Source organism: Anopheles moucheti, chromosome 3, assembly GCF_943734755.1.
Source record: "Anopheles moucheti chromosome 3, idAnoMoucSN_F20_07, whole genome shotgun sequence".
NCBI classification, from domain to species: domain Eukaryota; kingdom Metazoa; phylum Arthropoda; class Insecta; order Diptera; family Culicidae; genus Anopheles; species Anopheles moucheti.
Window position 1 is genome coordinate 35347288 of NC_069141.1, and position 18216 is coordinate 35365503.

Genomic DNA, 18216 nt, shown 5'->3' on the forward strand with positions numbered 1-18216 from the left:
AAAGCGGAACGTTCAAAATAATAACAGCCCTTCCACGGTGTGGCAGGAGCTTCCACGGTGTATCATTAGTAACTTCATTATCATATTTGCTACTGCTGCGCCGGACATTCCGCAGTAATTATACGCTGCCTGTGAGACAAACGAACGGCGAATCAGAAGGTTGCCATTAAATTGCCTCTTCCACAATGTGTACCACACACTAAACGGTGGTTTATTTATTCTGTTCACACGTGTTAAATTATGAATCAGCGAATGGCGTCACACGGCGCGGTGTACGACGAGCTGCATCGATCGATCGATCGATCATCTCGTGCCGGTTGCTACACTAATGATACGGACACTTAATCGACCAGTGCCCGGTGCTAATCATTGGATCGACTAATTGTGCATCCACCATGACACTCGCTGCACGGTGTTAAACGGTTTTATCGACGAGCTTTTACAGCCATTTTCCTGGGTGGTTCAGTACGATTCAGTATGCAAAATTAACACTTCGTTCGAAACGATGCACTCCCGATGTCGAGCAGGAACTTTTGTGGAAGCACGCGCCGTACGAATCTCTGAAGCGTTGACGTAACGACGGATGGGATGGGAAACGATCAGTTAAACGCTGTGATTCACTGCCATGAGGGTCACAGGAGGATTAAGCCTTGGGGTTAAGCAGGGTTCCCAATTGCACCTGATGTCTTTATGAGCCGGTCTAATAAAACCAGGTACTCCGCCTTAATGTCCCAGTTGTTGAGACACCTCTCCTTTTTCCGAGAATAAGCGATTCTTCTGACAGATAAATGGCATTTTGTTGTATCATTCTCTTTTCCTTGATCGATTTCCTTTACTAACCTGTACCGTCGAGATGACCTCGACATAATCCGTCGTTCATGAACTTCATGTTTCCCCCTGTGGAATGTGAGTCATGTTTGTATGTTTCGTGTGTAAGCAGCAGCGACAATCGGAAGATCAACACACAAAAAAAAAACATGATCACGCGCACGGTCCACCATGAAACTAGATCACGTTGGGAGGAAGATCTTTATCGATCCCAGTGTCTCCCCGACATGTGGGTGCTGCCGGTTGCCTTGCGCATAATAATTCTATATGATCCTCCACTCCCTGCGGTCCACTGAGGAAGTGAGCGCTACTGGGCTGAGGTATGAAAAACGATCGTTGTGATCTTTCATCTGGGTTGACTTAATCCCAAAATCGCATAGCTTAGCGGAGCGCTTGTTCAGTTTTCCCACCTTACTGTCAAGCTAATATAGCTCCCAAAAGCATCAAATGCGAACGAGCCGAGGTGGAGCAATACTATGTGAACAATTTATTCCAAACACATGTTAGTGGGGTTTTTTTGCTTTTGCTTTATGTTGTCCATGTGTTGCCCTCTACCGGAAAAGTGTTAAATCGCGTAAAATATGAATGGAACGAACGGAGCGCTAAATCTCGCCCCGTTTGCAATGACTCTGTGCGACCCATGTCCCGTGCCGTAGTCCCGCTGGTGGCTGACTGACCGTGGCTCATATTTGTACGTGAACCATTTTTGCATTCATGATTAGGATACACGGATTGCGACCAAACCATAGGCTACCGGTACGAGTTCTGCGGGACGTTAGCAATAAAAAAACGAAACAAACTAGACGGAAACCGCTCACGGAACTCGAACCGAACGACTGTCACGAATATGCACTGTGCCGTGCTGCATTACGATTCTGGCACTCGCGTTTCGCCCAGAGTGTGTCAGAGGGTAGGATAATTTATTGCCACCGGCACAGCAGCACACATGCTGACAGTGATGACCTCCAGACACCAGCGATGGTGGTGGCCAGTACACAGCAGTACACGCGAGGCCTCAAACGTAGGGAAAAGTGCCATATTTCAAACACCTCGAAGCTGCTTCCCCCTTTTACCGGTGGGAGATTGCGCCTGGGGAGATGGTGTGACATCCTTTTATGGATTCGCAATAAACAATTCGTTCGACGTTGTGTGCAATGAATATTTTACAAATCCTATCCCAATCATCCCGCTGGGTGCTGGGACCGAGTAGGTATGGGCCACCGTAAGATTTGCCGATAAGCGGACCACAGGATGTGAATGGAAAACTAATTCCCATCGATACTGATTGTTGTGTTCTGGTGGTCTACGGGTGTAGTATTTTTACTTTGTTATTAGAAACAGAACTACAACAGTAAGCTTTTTTCTGTACTAGAAAGTTCTTGCAATTTATAAGAGTAAAAAGTTTCTAAAGTCGGTTAAGGAATTGTTTCCATAAAATAATTACCCACTAAACTCCTTAAAATTGTTTTATATGAGAGTAGAAGTCTATTGCCATCAACTGCTTGTTCCAGTGTCCAAGTTCCAAAACTCAAAATCTGTTCCCTTATTTAACTGATAACAACAAGGATAAGCCAGCTCTTGAGAAAAAGTTATAAAGTTCTCTTCACTATATACACTTGATTCCTCTTTGAACCCGCATGAGAGTATTTCATCCGCAGTTTGAGAGATGTGATAATTCTAGTAGTCTCACACACTCGATTAGATAATGAAAAATATTCAAAAGAATATTTAACTCCATGTGAACGAAAGGATAATAAGTTCATAGTTGTATAACGCAGTAAAAGGATGATAATTACATATGGATGATACTGAACGGTCTAACCGATTTGAACATCTGCAGGAAAAGTGATACGCAAGATTTAAAAGACTCCTGTAGCAGACCAAGATCGCTAAAAGCACTATGAGAATGGTTGTAGAGTGACAAGGAGATCAAAATAAGTCAAATATCTTTACCCATTGAATGCCTCTTTAGCTTTCCGAACTTATAATTTCCCACCAGAATTCTTTACACAAATTATTCAGTCAAACAACAAATGATACGCAAAAATTGGTAACATTTTTTTTTTGCAAAATAGTTATTGATTAGCGATCGTGTGAAAATAAATGTCAACGTCGAAAAGAAACATTAAATGCCCAGAAGAATAAAATACAAATTAACTCCATCCTGTTGTGAAGCTGGTTTTTAATGAAGCAAAAAACAGATTTGATAAATGCTTTGTTCGAGGAACGTTTATAACGCGCAGCATACATTTCCTCCTTCGTCTTTTCGAACACATTTTCTCATCCTGTATTGGGAGACTTGGGTAGTGAAAAGGTGGTGGATATGAATAATAATTGCATTCATCATTTAATCGCCAGCGCCTTCAGCGAGCGTTACCTTTTAGCTGTTTGTTGTGTGCCAGAATAATGACACGATAATCCGTCATCATAATCTTCACTTCAATGCGCTGAGCCCATTAGCGATCATTAGTACCGTCTGCCTTAGCATAAGCTGTAGCTAATCAGTCAAAATGTTGTCACCCGATGCAAATGAATGCCCCCGGGGGCTCATCCTTGACCGGAAGGCATCATTACATCGAAGCCGGCCGGTCGCGATGCTTCCGTTGGTTGCTAAGGATTATTGGATTGCGAACGAACACAAACATGCGAATAAATTGTACAATTCATCTTGCAATCCCACGTCAGCCGGAAGGATCATGCCATCGATGTCAACGCACCGTTGCCACCTACACGCCGATGTTTGATATACCTTTCGGAGCTCATTTTTCTTTCCCTGCGGGTCTTTCTGCGCAGGAAGGAAAAACAAAGCGCGCAAATGAGAATTTTCCACACCGTCAACTGTTGGGGTGACACAAAATTTGACACAAACACTCGGGTCTCGTAAATAACCCAAAACAAAAAACCCCCGCACCGAGACGGCCATAACAACATCAACGGCTCGATCTGAAGTTGATCAAATGGCGAAACGATTAGATTGCAGCAGGCGTGCCGCGAAGGTATCTTCGTCCGGTGTCCTACCCTTTTTGGTTGGGGAGCTAGAGGGCGCCCGGAGGGTCGCGTTCTGTTTGATTGCGCTACCGTTGAAAACGTCTGCGGCTGTAAACAAACAATTTGTCATTCGTCGGCAAAAGATCGGAAAAGTTATTGGCGTGTTTGTGTTTATCGGTGGTCCGTTGGGTGCCACCGTTTTTCCCCGATGTTCAACAAGTTTGTCAGTGGGAGAACCACTCCCACCCACACCCCTCTGTGCCTCCAACTGTTTGCCTGTTTGGGGGATGAAGAAATGGTACATGCTTTCGTTTATAATGGGGAGTTTCTCCCAGGGAAAATTGTACCAAAATTGCCCTTTGTGGCGTTCGGTGGTGTGAGTGTGACGCTTGAAAACACGGCTCAAAATCACAATTAATCAGGCGTGAAAATCCACCAACTCATTGGCGTTCGAGGAAAGGTAAAACCCTTTCCCCCCCGGTTGGATCATACGATGTCACACCGTCTCAATGGTGCGACTCTCATCAGCATACGCAAACAACTCACCAGTAAAAGGGATTGGATTTTGAGTGTGTCGCACCGATCCGTTCCAAAGATACCCCTCAAGATACGCTGCTCAATCAATCGGCAAACGGCGGCAACTTCATCAAAAACGGAAGGCCTCCAGTGCTGCCATCATCACCACTTCGTTAGCAAAATCAAAATCAATCAATGCAACGCACCACCATTCCGTCAGGCATTAGCGTGTTTTGCTAAATCGCTGATCAAGAGCCTATGGTGGTTGCTAGGGGCAAACAAAAGCGTTTCCACCGACGCAATAGTATGCTTCTTAACCCTTGACTGTGCCGAGTTTATAACGAGGAGGCGGTGGGTTACTTCGATCAAGCTGTTGCTGCTGATCAAGAGCGTTGAACGGGAAAGAAAGACGACCACTTTCTAGAACGAAAATGATATTATGGGAATACGGGGTGAAAATACCCTCCTAAGAATGTATACCAATAGTAAATTATAATTAATTCCAACTAAGAATAGGAAAAATGTGGGATAATAGTCCCTGAAATTATTGTTTCCTTTCTATTATTGCATTAACTAATTCTTCAATAATTTTCATTCAATTCATCATCATTCGACAATTGAAAAAGATTTACTTGAATGTTGGGAAAATAAACTGTATTTTTATTTATTTTCAATTCACGCATTGAATTATCAAGTATTAAGTTCTGGAGAAAATCCTGATAATACGATCGTATCGTATGGATGTACATCGGTGTTGGGTTAAATCCAATATTTTCCGGAATCTCTCCGGAGGGGAAATGAAATCAGAAATGTTGAAAAAAAATCCGTAATCGACTCCAGTGTTGATTCCGGTGATAACTCCGGAGTATTCTCAACTCAAATCATAAGTCGACTCCGGAGTATGTTGAACAGAAATCAAATCCGGAGTTAACTCCGGAGTAATCCGTAATCATAGTGGATTCATGAATACACTCCGGAGTTCCCATCACTAATTTACAGTTGCATTAATATGGATTGTATAGCATTGAATGAATGATCCTTCAAAATAGTTAATAACCCATATTTGGACTCTCAGTTTGTCTCAGCTCACTCTAGAATGACTCGGAATGACCCTAGCATGTAACGTTTTTGAATTAGATTTAGACATTTATTGAATTGCAAATAAGCCCAAACAATCTCTTTTAGTTACCTTCAATTGAACTAAAAAGTCATTAAAAAATGCATAAATCGCCACTAAAATCATACAAAGGTGTGCTATAAAAGCTTTGAAATTTTATTGTATATTGTTACCTTAATTTAATTGATTAATTTAATTGATATTAGAGGTCCTTTAACTTTAAAAAAGCGTCATACTGCATAGCTATTCAAATAGTTATGGATATGTTTTCATGCTTTCGATTGTATTTTAATGCTTGTTGATGTTTAAAGGAAGACGCCGAGCTTGAGTTTGTCTGCTTATTGCCCCTTGCTTCCCTGTATAATCGTTTCCATGACAGATTGCCTCAAACCCGCACACGACGTTTCCAGGAAGGGGTAAATTTACTGCCAACCCAACCACCCCATTCGTGGCACATCGCCGTCAATAAAGATTTCAATTAAAAATTCATTATTATTTGCCCGAACGTGAAACCGCCTTTTCACACACAGCCGCTGTTTGCGCGCGAGGCTGTGCCACGCGAAGAAATTCGCGACTTCTTGTCATTGATGTGTTGAGTGTGGCCTGCGGTCTCATTAATATTTTACTGTATATATGTGTTATCTTGTATTACAATCGCTTTGTCGCACTTCGCGTTACAACGCCCGGGTGGTGATGGGTTTTAATGATTTCCACTCCTTCAAAAAGGGCACCGTGCTTTGCTGAGGGCCCACGCGCGCGAGCATACTCTGGTTCGCGGAACTCCGTTCACGCGAGAAAACGGTAAGCAGCCATCAAAAGAGGAGCTCAACCTGGGGTTTTTGTCCCTCTACCGTGTTTGTAGGTTGATTTGACTGTTTTTTTTTTGTGTGTAGTGGATAAAATTTGTGCAATGCACAACGACCTGTGTGGGCGAGACACGGATCATTGCCACGTCGGCAAAAAGGTTCACCATCGTAAAACAATAAGAAAGCATAAAGGTTCCCGGAATCGCACCACCGTCAACATCGATTATGTAAAAGAAGTGTCAATGAAGCGAATTCCTTGCAAATGACTTCAAAATGATGCAAAAAATACCTTTCAAGAACCGTGTGTTTGTGCACAAAGCCGGTAAAGAAGATGAACCAATTGAAGGTTCCATTCAGCATTAGAGTGTCCTTTGCGTCTGTTGAATATGCCCGAAGCGTAAGAAGCTTAAAGCCAAATCACAAATGCTAAACAAGAATATAAAAACGGTCTCCTGCTGTGACCTGTGATGTTCGTTCTCCTGTGCCCTGTTCCACATGCACATGCTGTTGGTTGGTGGAATGTTGCACCAAAGCGCAAAATATGCTGCCTCCCAACAAACTTCCAAACACTCCGCGGCAGAAGCCTCGGAACATGTCGCGCTCACGGTGGAATTATTGTCATCATAATTAATATCTTTCGCACGAGGGCTCCACTCGTCGCTAATCAGCGTAACGGGGCGAAAGGAAGAAAAATGATACCTTTGCTTAGGAGATGATGGGATGGCCACCGGCGCGAACCGGTTGCTTTGGCAAACGGCATAATAATAATGTCTTGCCGGGTACTACACCCGGACTGGATCCAGTGGAACCACGGCATGACCCCACCGTGGCACGGTAAGGCAGTTTTGGCTCATGCATCATGCATTAAGCGAATAACCAGGGCTTCTCCGTAGCCTTTCTGCATCATTAGCGAAACGCGGCAAGGATTAGAGAACGGGACGGGTTTCGCTTCCTTCCTTTCGGACGGGCCTCAGTACCAGACCAGGCCAGTGATCGCCACGCTGCTGCTGTGGTCCCGCCCTACGCGCGCTCGTCATATTTTGAGCCGTTGGTCTAAAAATTCAGCCTCGGCAGGAACACAGCGCCACCAGCTCCAGAAACAATTTACAGCGAGCTCAACGAGGCGAGATAATTGAATTTAATACGTTATTTACGTGTGGTATGCTAATAGAGCGGATTAATGTGTCGTTGGTGTGGAGTGACTAGCCGGCGATCAGGGGGCGGTGACTAGCTTTTCGCGTAGATCAACCAGGACTGGTGGAAAGCAGCTGGCATCTCGACAGCAATTACTCAGCCGTAACGGGCCGTGGTGTCTATTCGGGGATGCGATTAAGGTGACTCATGTGTGCGCGCCCTGACCCCATGTTGCATTTGCTCGATCAGCGGTCGCTGGCTTACCATTAAAGCGACTGGGGATGCCACTCATCCTTACCATGCTGCTGCGGTACTTCGCATATTTTATTTATGAAGCCTTTTTTTTGCTTCGCGAAACGATAGAAAGAGACTGTCTTGTAGGGGCCACAGCCGGTGGCCGGTAAGGATTTTCCACCGCCTGTATGCAAAACAGACAACACGTCGTCTAGCTCAGGGGTAGGCAAATCTTTTTTTCATTCCAGGTATTTATAGGGCCGAAGAGATGAGTTGATGAGTTCCACATCATATTCCGTATTATTTGCTTTCCGTATTAATTTTAAACAATATTATTTGCATCTCTACATAAAATAAAACAAAAGATAAAATTTTTTGGTACCAACTTTCATGAAATAAAGTTTCTAATTTTAAACGAAGTGGAGGCAAAAAAGGGATTTGTTTTAGTTCACTTTTTTATTTCTTCAGGAATGGCCAGGCCGTATTGCTATTTGTCCATTTTTATGTAATACTGTATCAACACAACTATATATTTAACTACTTTTACATCTAACAGATGCATTTCTTCACAGAGGTGTAAATTGAGTTGAGTAAAATTTACGTTAAATTTAATTTTTAAAATCATAAGAAATTTCTGAAATCCTGCTTGTTTGCAACTAAAGTGTTGAGATTTTGTTTAATAACGTTTAAAACACCCAAAAGGCATTTTTAAAACTCAATTCTAGATCACATACGTTACCCTGAGGTATTTGAAAAGGCTTAAAATAAAATGTAAAGACTGCTACTCATTTGGGTGTTTGTGTCACAATATCCTAAAATTAGGAATTTCTTTCATTTTGTCAGCGCTTATGAACGACGAGCTTTAGACAAAACTAAACATAAAACCAATGAACCGTTAAATTCCATTTGCTTAACCACATAAATATTAAATCCTTAAATCATGGTAAATCTTGACATCTTGCCCATCCCTGACAGTAGAATGTATGGGATTCGCTCAATCTACGTTCATCCTTCCTAATATGCGTCCATCGCACATGACAAATGGACTTAACGTTTTGTGCGCACATTTTGCAGAACCACAAACTGCGCTGCTTACAAAGAACTACATCCCATTCCACGTGCACCAGCACAACGGTATGAAGCGGTGATGAACCATAAATTACTAATCGACCACAAGCCATTGACGACGCACGGTACGGTTTCGCTCATAATTCTGCAAAGCTTATTGCTGCTGCACGCCACTGCTTCCAAGTTGCAATAAATGATGAAGCGTACGGTGAATAGATAAGATAGACCCGGCGGTGGACGGTGGACAAACCTTGTTCGGTTGACATCTTGCGGATGATTTCATCCATCCCCATGCGCACGGTGCACCATTCTGGTTAACGGATTCCTCGTAAGCGCGTAATCTCCATTCCAAGGATCATTCGTCATAAACCGGTGAAACAATTCTCTCGCCATTCACCACGGCGAGCGGGTGTATGAAATAAATTATTTAAATTTATTTTACACAACATACTCACCGTTGAGCACGCTACACGCTAGTCCGGTGATCAAACCTCCATGGTCCGCATGGTCCGGTTGTCTGGTAGTGTTAATGGGATTCTAAGCGGCCCTCGAAATCGAATTGCTTTCGTATAAACCCGACAATCTTCATCATCGAAAATGGGTACGGGATTAGATTAGATTTATTCCACCGGTCGGTGTAAGGCATCGGAACCATCAAACATGCACAGCCTCGGTTCGAATTCAATCTCAATCTCGTGCATTTTTTAAACGGGTATACATGTTAAATTTTGCCCAGCTTGCTACACACACACCCATCGGTCCAAGCAAACGTTTGCCGAATGTCGATTATTTCTTCACTGCCATTCTCACTGCTGTGGCGATGTGCATTCCATTCCCACATCACAGTAGGCAGTGTTTCACAGTAAAGACGGTAAAGACACCATAGTTGATGTCTTCAGTTTCGCCCAGTTACATCGTTTATATACAACATTTGATTTTGCTATTAAAACGCATTCAAAATTTTATATTTGCTGCTGCACATCCTGCACAAATGGCATCCACCAGCAACAACAAAACGAAGCTGGGAATGGCCAAGGCTGCGGTCGAAACGTCAACGCCACGTCGTGCCGGTACTGGGATGTGCAAGCCGGGCAAGAGAACGCGTAATCCGTACTTGAATTTTTTGCGCGACTTTCGGCAAAAAAATTGTCACCTTCCGGTGGTGGAAATTGTGCGCCAGGGTGCGGAACGGTGGCGTCAGCTGACGGACGAACAGAAGCTACCGTACGTGAAGATTGCGTTCTACACACCGCTGAAGCGTCGCCGATGTCCCTCGTGTGCGGCACAAACCGGTCGGATGAAGAGCAAGCAGCGTGCCATTGCGCACCGGAAGCCAATGAAAGGGATTCGGGTTAAACAGGAAAGAGAGACCAATGGCGGAAGAAGTTAGACAGAGAGAAGGAGAAAGAACACTTGAAGTAACCCGCAAAACAATTTAATCTCCTTATATTTTGTACATGGATTTTTACACCGTTTATCAAGCGTATCAGCATGGAAGTCACGCAGCGATCTGCCTCTCCAATGCCCGAAATAGCTAAACCGTCCGGATCGTTCCAGTAAACGTTTGGAGTCACTTTGGTGGAATGGTAAAAATAAACTCCTGAACAGTGCCCCCCCCGCTGCATACACAATACATTGACCCGTTTTCCTCATTTTCCTCGTCCACCCCCCAAAACACGCGGGTTCGCCGGGTTCGCAAGCATAAGTGTGAGTGAGCCAAAGTGAATTTCTATCCCAAAAAGAAGCAAGAAACACTTTCCCCTTGTGAATGGGGTAGGTTGTTTGTGGTTCATTCTTTATACAAAACAGAGCTTTTATTGTTGCCCGTGTGTAGTACGGTCTGCAGCGCCACTGCCGTCTTCATTGGGGCGCAGCTTCATTGAAGAGGAAAGAACTGGGCAGCATCCTTCCAACCGTAATGGGGAGGATGCACAGTAGCTTTTATCACGGGACCCCCTTTCCGTTTCGAAAATGCTGGCCAAACACCAGAGCCTCGAAGAACAAGGTACACAATTTTCTTTTGAATAAATATTTCATGAATGGTTTTCGTTGTTTACTGTTGCCGGCCGACGAAGCGCACCAAACCAAACCCCGGCATCCAATTCCATTGACCTCCGACAAACCCTGTTCCCGGTCAGAGACTCCGAGGGGCGGGGGGCGAATTGTCGGTTTTCAGTTTTCTAAGATTACGTCAAAATTTCTTACCTTAGGCCAGCAACGAAGGCACAAGGGCACACGACCCGCAGCCCATTCCATGCAAAGGAACATCCATGCTGTTGCAACGGTCCACCGAAGATGAACGGAGTCCAGAGAGCACCGCATGAGACACACATCTTCGGGAACTCGGGGAACATCGTATAAAGTTGGCGGTCTCATCTTTATTTCATGCAATGATTTCTTTATATCCACTGCGCGAGAGAGGTATGTACCGCCTCGAAACCTTCTGGACGGGCGCGCGTGTAGGGAATGTACAAATTTGCCAATTCCAGACCCTAACAAAGAAGGAACGGCCAGATCCAGAATGGCGAAATGGCGCGTACTCCCGCCATAAAATACCTGTAACAGCCCTTAAGGAATCCTTCGTTTTGTTACGGCGAGCCCCGAAATGATGCCCTTGTCCTTAGAAGCGACTCTTTACGGAACGGAATGAAGTCTATTTCCAGTGCAAAAAAAGAAGAAGTAAAAAATAGCGCAACAGGAATATGACGAGAAAGCGAGCTCAATTCACAATGTATCCAGGTGTGGTCGGTAAATTTTACATGCGGCCAACCAGCTGCAACATCGGCACAGCGCGTTCGGTTATCCATAATTTACAATCAAATTAGAGAGCACCAGCCTCTTTCCGTTTTCCGTTAGCTCAAACAACTTCATCGGACGTGTCCGGAAGATGTGCGCGGCTACATGAACCATGGATAATGTTTGATTTTCCGCATTGGCAGGAAGGATGTTACGGGCAGGCCAAAAATTACGCACCACAGCTCTTTCCGTGCCTTCCGGTGACTTTGGGGCTTGAATTTCCATTACCTCCAGATGGTCGAACGTCCGGAAGGCTGTGTAACCTCCGCGAAAGAGGGATGATATCTTAAGCCAAAAATATACTTCCATTCATCCCCATCACTTTGTCCTTTCCAGCCTTTGTCCTTTCTATACTTGATACTCTAATATGTAGTAAAATTCCTTGGATGGTTAGAGATCTTCTTCGGCATTGGAATGCCACCTGAACTTCAGAGATCCACACACACACTCACATTCACTCACATTAATTCACCCACTCACTCGCAAGGTCACTCAAGAAGTGCAACTTTAAGGGCAGCTTGCAAGCATTCGAAATAGTGTACCGTGGGGTACATATGATAATAGTAACCACTGGTATTTTTATATATTAATTACTAACCAGTAAGAGTTTTGTGCAATTATTTTCTATTGTGCTTTCTAGTTAACAGTACAACAATAACATTTTGCCATACAATTTTAATTTAAACCCACGCTGAGGATTTAATTATACAAATACAATGTTCCGCATTTTGTCTTTTTCAATCTTAATGGAAAATTCGAAGATAAGAATAAAAATTACAATTTGTATAGTACTTAATGCGGAAGATGATAAAATATTAGCCAATAAGAGTAATAATAATGACAACTAATTCTAGAATACAAAAATGTTCAGATATATCTTCAGTGCTTAGTTCTTGATTAGAAAAGCGTTTTTGAACTAACAAAAATCAGCAAGAAATATAAAATATATATTTTATATCGAATCTTGTTCCTCATACAACTAGTGTAGAGGTAACAATCAGAACTGATTTAATTTGCATTATCTTTATACATGTGGGATTAAAGATTGAAAAACAGTTTAAGAATTTTGCCATACAGATACTTCAAAAATCGATTAAATTGCCTGTGATGAGTCAATCTTTTATAATTACAATTTTTAGTAATAACATTTTGAACTATTTTACTTCCAAATTATAAACCCCCACATCAATAATGCCTCAATATTCACATGGCATCCTTTTACCAAAAGTCCCGCACGGATGCGCACCTTTTGCCCCACTATACTCTAACGAGTTTGTCCGCGCGAGCGGTATGTTAGTTGATTGAATTTCTTTTTAATTAAGTTTCCTGAACTCTGGCTAACCAACAGCATTAATATCGAATGCTGCTTGTTAGCTGTTGATACCGGTGACCATCTTCATCTTCAACCGCACACACTGTGGACTGTTTCTTACTTAAAATCGGACTCGGGAATGTACGACCCGAATGCCGCCGACCCGACCCGAGGCATGAAACAAAGTTTTTAGATTAAAAATCACCTCTTTCCAGCCGTGTTGGTGATGGTGGTGTGTATTTTAGCAGCGTTTGCAATGTTTCCTCCACTTCAAATGGTAAAACCAAAGCAGAGGCACACACAAAACAAGATGAAAGGCATCAATAGTAATGAGTTTAAACTGTTTGCACACTTTGAAGCGGCCAATTTTCTCCAACCCGAGCGACAAACGTTGGGTGGCCCACTGTCGTCTCGGCTAACAGCTAGCTAAAACGCCCCAAATATTTACAGCGATGAGCTAATTCGTTGGCACTCGGGCAAAGCATCCCCGTAGGAATTCCGAACGTGCTACCGAATTTGTGTGTATGTATATCCTCATTAATTCTACTAAATTACTTCCAGACGGTGGCAGACGGCGAACTACTTTCATTGGATGGCCGAAAAATCGGCGCCACCCGGCAAGAGATCATGCCGAAAGTCACCCCGAAAAACGTCACCGCCGCGACGGTGAGTGTGAGCGAAAAGCGTTTTATTAATCGGCCCGGTTTCGCACCGTTTGGTGGAGCGGGCATGGAATTCCCCGGAGCGAGGGGGTGCCGATGTTGGAAAGGATTTATGTTTATCGTTACGCCACCATTCGTTTCCTTGCGCGATCGCCCAGGAGAATGTGCACTCCAAGCAGCCCCCCCCCCCCCCCCTCGATCGTGCGGATGGAAAGTCGTAAAACTTGTCCGCACTCGTAAAGTACTTGACGCGGGAAATAATCATTTTACGAGGTAAGTACACCGAGGGGCGCGTGTGCGAACTGAGGGCTAGCTAATATTTCAAGTCAACCGATGCTTAAAACTCTGTCACATGTAACCCCCGTACAGGTAGTGCTGGTGGTGCTGCTGGTGACTTACCACTTGTTTGGCCGGATCGATCCTGTCGGTGTGGACGCGCTTGTAGTGCGGCTGCTGCTGCTGCTGATGATGCTGCACCGGTGTCGGTGGCCTTGCAATACTGTTGTACCGATTGTTGCCGTTTCTTCGTGGGTTCGAGGGCATTGCGTACGCTTTCTGGTAGTACGTACTGTAGCTGGTGTCCGCCTCAGAGTCCGCACCGTCGCGCGATTCGTTCGCACCCGACTCGTCGGATTCATCCGAGGACGGGATGCTGCTGGCGGTGGTAGTAGACGTCGTAGTCGTAGTCCTCACGGTGGTGGTGGTACTTGGAGCTCTCGTACTCGTACTAGACATCGCGCCGCCAGAAGGAGCGTCATTTTGCACGCTGTCATCCGTCTCGTCGTCGTACAGATAGTCGAGGTCACCATCGATGGCCGGTGGTGCTTTCGGTTTCGAAACACTTTTTGCTGTTGCCTCGGCAGAACTTCGCTGATTTCGTTTGCCCGGTGGTAACGCTTTCGTTTGAGGACTTCGCGCCTGGTGAAGCTCCTTGTAGTAGGGCGAGTTACTTTTGTAGTTGTTCAGCAGCTCCTCGAAGTAGTTTTTGCTGCCCGGGCTTACGGACCGTTCGGATGACTTCTTGGAGCTTCTCGGTTCCTCATCCGTCAACGCATTTGAGAGCAACGAGTGAAAGGCAGATGCTGAACGCTTCCTGTTGAAGACTACCGTCCGATCCTGTACTTCACGCGCTTCACTGAAAAGACATCGCCGAGACAAAGATGAACAAAATTATGATTAATTGACCATCACCATCTCTTCTCCTATGTGTCCTCCCCAAAAAAAAGTGCCTTCCTTGAATGGGTAAAATGTTTGTATATTCAGCTACAATTATACCACCCCAACGCGACACACACGCACGCACCCACTCCCTCGTGTCCATCATCAAACAAAAAAGGGAACTAACCAATTCGGAAGAAACGTACAATAATGCAATCGCATACGAGTTCCATCACCTCGCGTCTCATTCAAGCAATGATCTCCCGCCTCATTCAAAACTGGCAGCCTCTCGAAGGCCAACGAGAAGTAGGAGCATCTTCAGCCAACACTTGTACACCCCTAGCGGCACACAACACAACACGGGGACGAATTGTTTACATTAATGGAATTTTGTTCGTGATCATTTATTTTTTGAACGATCACCGAAGAAGAAGCGGAACCGAAAGAAAACATTTCTCCTTCCCGTCCTAACAACATCATCCCTTCCGGGGACGACGATTCGACTGCGGATGGAATTTTGAAATGGTTTACATTGTCTGGCGCTTTGGAATGCAAACAATCGACAAGTTCCGTTGTGCACCAAAGGGGGGTTACGGCGTTACTGTTGCGCGACCGCGATGCACCACTTTGTTTCCTTTTGGTGTGTCTGATTTATCGGTTTTGCTTGTTAGCCTTTCTTTATCATTTTTTTTTCCTTAAGGTGCACTTGATCTTCCCCATCAGATTCAACTATTTTCTGTTGTGAATGGTGTGAAATTTCGTAAGAAACATGAACATTCAAAGATTAATGTGAGGAACCATCAAATTGGGATCACCTTTATTAAAAAGAAATCCAAACAATAATCTTCGGAGGTAGTTTTCGTTTGATAGAGTTTTAAATTTAAAGACATAATTTGATAGTCTACAAGGTCCGGGCATTTATTGCATATTACTGGTTCCACAGAAATTCCACGTGGTGCTGAAGTAGTACCTTGTTTTGTGTCATCTAAATATTTATGTTTAAAGGTCATAATCGGTTGGTGAGCTGCATTCAAAGTAATAGCTTTTGAAGTTCAGAAATGAATCTAGCTTGGCTTCAAAAAAATTCTAAATAGTTTAATATTTTTTATATCAAGTAATTCTTAAATTATTATGTATAAATTTAGGCTAATAAGAATAACGTTCAGATGGCTTCGACGCAAGTGGTAACATATTTCATCATTCTAGGGTCAGCACCGACAACAACATTACATGTTGAAATACGCACCAGAGGCTGGTTGCCAACCAGTCTTTCTACGGTCTGAGGAAACTTCACAACTCAAAACACCTGTCGCGTCGAACGAAGCTGAGACTATGGAGAACTTATATGTTTCCAGTACCCAATGGGCTTTGTCCAAAACTGACGGAACTATGCTGATGGCAGATGCTCAGAAGGATATTTGGCTCTGTCACGTAATGGACATAACACCGGGACCAGGACATCGTAGAACCGGGTAAGCAATTAAGCAAGTAAGTAAGTAAATTTAGGTTAATACATTACAGCAACGTGTTATACAATTACGTATATAAAATCTTGTTACCTCTCTGTTCCATCGAACTCTGGTAGAACCTAAATCAATGTTTCTTCTGCTGGTAAAACACCAATACAAGTTAAGTGAAAGGTAGTTTGAGGCTTCTTTGTCCTGTTTTGCTCTCATCCACCTCTTATCTAATCGGTCGATTAAACAACGAACGACCAAACTTATTCCTTCAAACTAGACATACGTCTATTAAATATTATAAAGGAGACAGGAACTAATGTTTTTGTAGCTTTACCACAACACCGAATGGATAATTCATGCTACGAGGGACCAAATAAGCTTCTACTCTACAATAACATCCAAATAAGACACGTCCTATCAAGAAACAAAGCCATGGGATGAATCTAAGGATCCATAATTTTCTTAAACCAAACAGATTGAGTGCTCCAAGACAGCGCTCTGGTTGTGTAAGCCTCACCTAATCCAAGGATAAAAGCGAAAACAATTGCTCTTTATGCGATTGGGAAGCTTGTCAAGTATAATAGCAAACAACCCCACAAGAGTAAATCGATTCGGATTTGTTGCGGATGCTTTCTTTCTGAAACTCGGTTTCATTCTTTTCCACTAACTAAACCTAGATCTATTTCTTATTTTGTTCTGCTCCTGAATAGCTTGTCTTGTGCATATTTATTGATTTTATCAAGCCAAATGTTGTATACGAACTAGGTATGTTCCCCTGGGACTTAAGCCTAGTAAGCGCGTTCCAGTGGTTTCTAGATCTCCAAACCCATTCGAACAGCACATTAGAATGCCAGTTGCATCAGCGCATTTGCGTGTTTGTGTGACCTGTTAATTTAAATCCGTTGCTGCTCTTTTGTTTTCGGAATCGAAATCTGCAAACAAAAATACATTTGCTAACCGCGTATCGGTTTCGGCGGAGAATCAGAACGTTCCGCAGTCAGACGCACAGTTTATCGATCACGAGCGGGACGGCATCTCGTCTGCCACATTAACAGAGCGCGGTAAGCGGGGCCCACCCACCGAAAAATGGTTCCCATGCCATATAGCCGGTTTAGCGGAACGCGTTCTACGACGTTCGTTCCCAAAGCATTTCGTTATCCAAACACACAACTGGGGCTGCTTGGGGCTGCTGAGTTCTGGCCATTCCCCAAACCCATCAGCAGCAGCCAGATGACGGAAAGACATACACATACACATACACCGCCAATACAAACCCCGCCAGTGTGAGAATTCGAATGCTGTGAGTGAAAATCCATGTTTTGCACCATGCGGTTGGAAAAAGGAAATTCCATCCGGGGTTGTGAGGGGAGGGGGTTGTGTGTGACTCCGCTCTCGCATAATCATTCGAGATAAAAGGACTTATCGAAGTTATCGCAAAAGAGCGCACACACACCAGGAAACGAGATCTCTTTAGTGTGATTGGCCATTTTTTTTATTTAAATAATTGAAATTCCAAAAAAACAAAATAGCATTTCGTCACCCAAGCTGCCATCGGTTGAAAAAGAAACCCATTTAACTGGCATCCAGTGGGGTTATTTACTCTTCCCTTTCAGCGCTAGGTACGTACTGTTCGCGTGGCGTGGCGTGAATGCAACTTGCAAAGGCACGTCATCTGTTTGTTACTATTTACGCTAACAGAGTGGCCTAATTAACGCTCACGCTCGCGCTCGCAGCACTCGCTTTGATCTTGTGCGCTGCAGGGATACATATATATTGCAGCATCCATCACACGGCACCGAAATGCCAAAAATGCATTCACCAAACGGCTGGTTTCCCTTTGCTTCCTTCGCTTTCTACTTCAATCTGGCCGATGATTAACGATCGCAAAACCTGCCAACGGATGGATTTACAATGCCTCATACCGAGGATGAGGATGTGTCACATATTTAAGGACTGGGTGGTAAGGATGAAAAGGGTGAAGGTGGGGGGGAGGGGGGGGGGGAGTGAATTTTAAAATTCCTCCCTATTGGATCCCATGCTTTCCATGGGATCGGAAGCCCGCATGACATTAGCGGGCAATGTTGAAAGTATTTTAAAAAGCAATCCATTAAAAGCTAGAACTTTATACAAAAAAAAC

The 18216-nt window shown here is 43.9% G+C and overlaps 1 protein-coding gene across 1 annotated transcript in view; it reads right to left on the reverse strand.

Annotated features, from left to right (window-relative positions):
• LOC128302589 (uncharacterized) overlaps positions 1 to 18216 on the reverse strand; it is a 49281-nt gene that overhangs the window by 18235 nt on the left and 12830 nt on the right. Inside the window, exon 3 of the mRNA XM_053039439.1 lies at positions 13861 to 14596. Within this exon, the coding sequence (XP_052895399.1) occupies positions 13861 to 14596 (736 nt within the window). The remainder of the gene's footprint in view (positions 1 to 13860; positions 14597 to 18216) is intronic.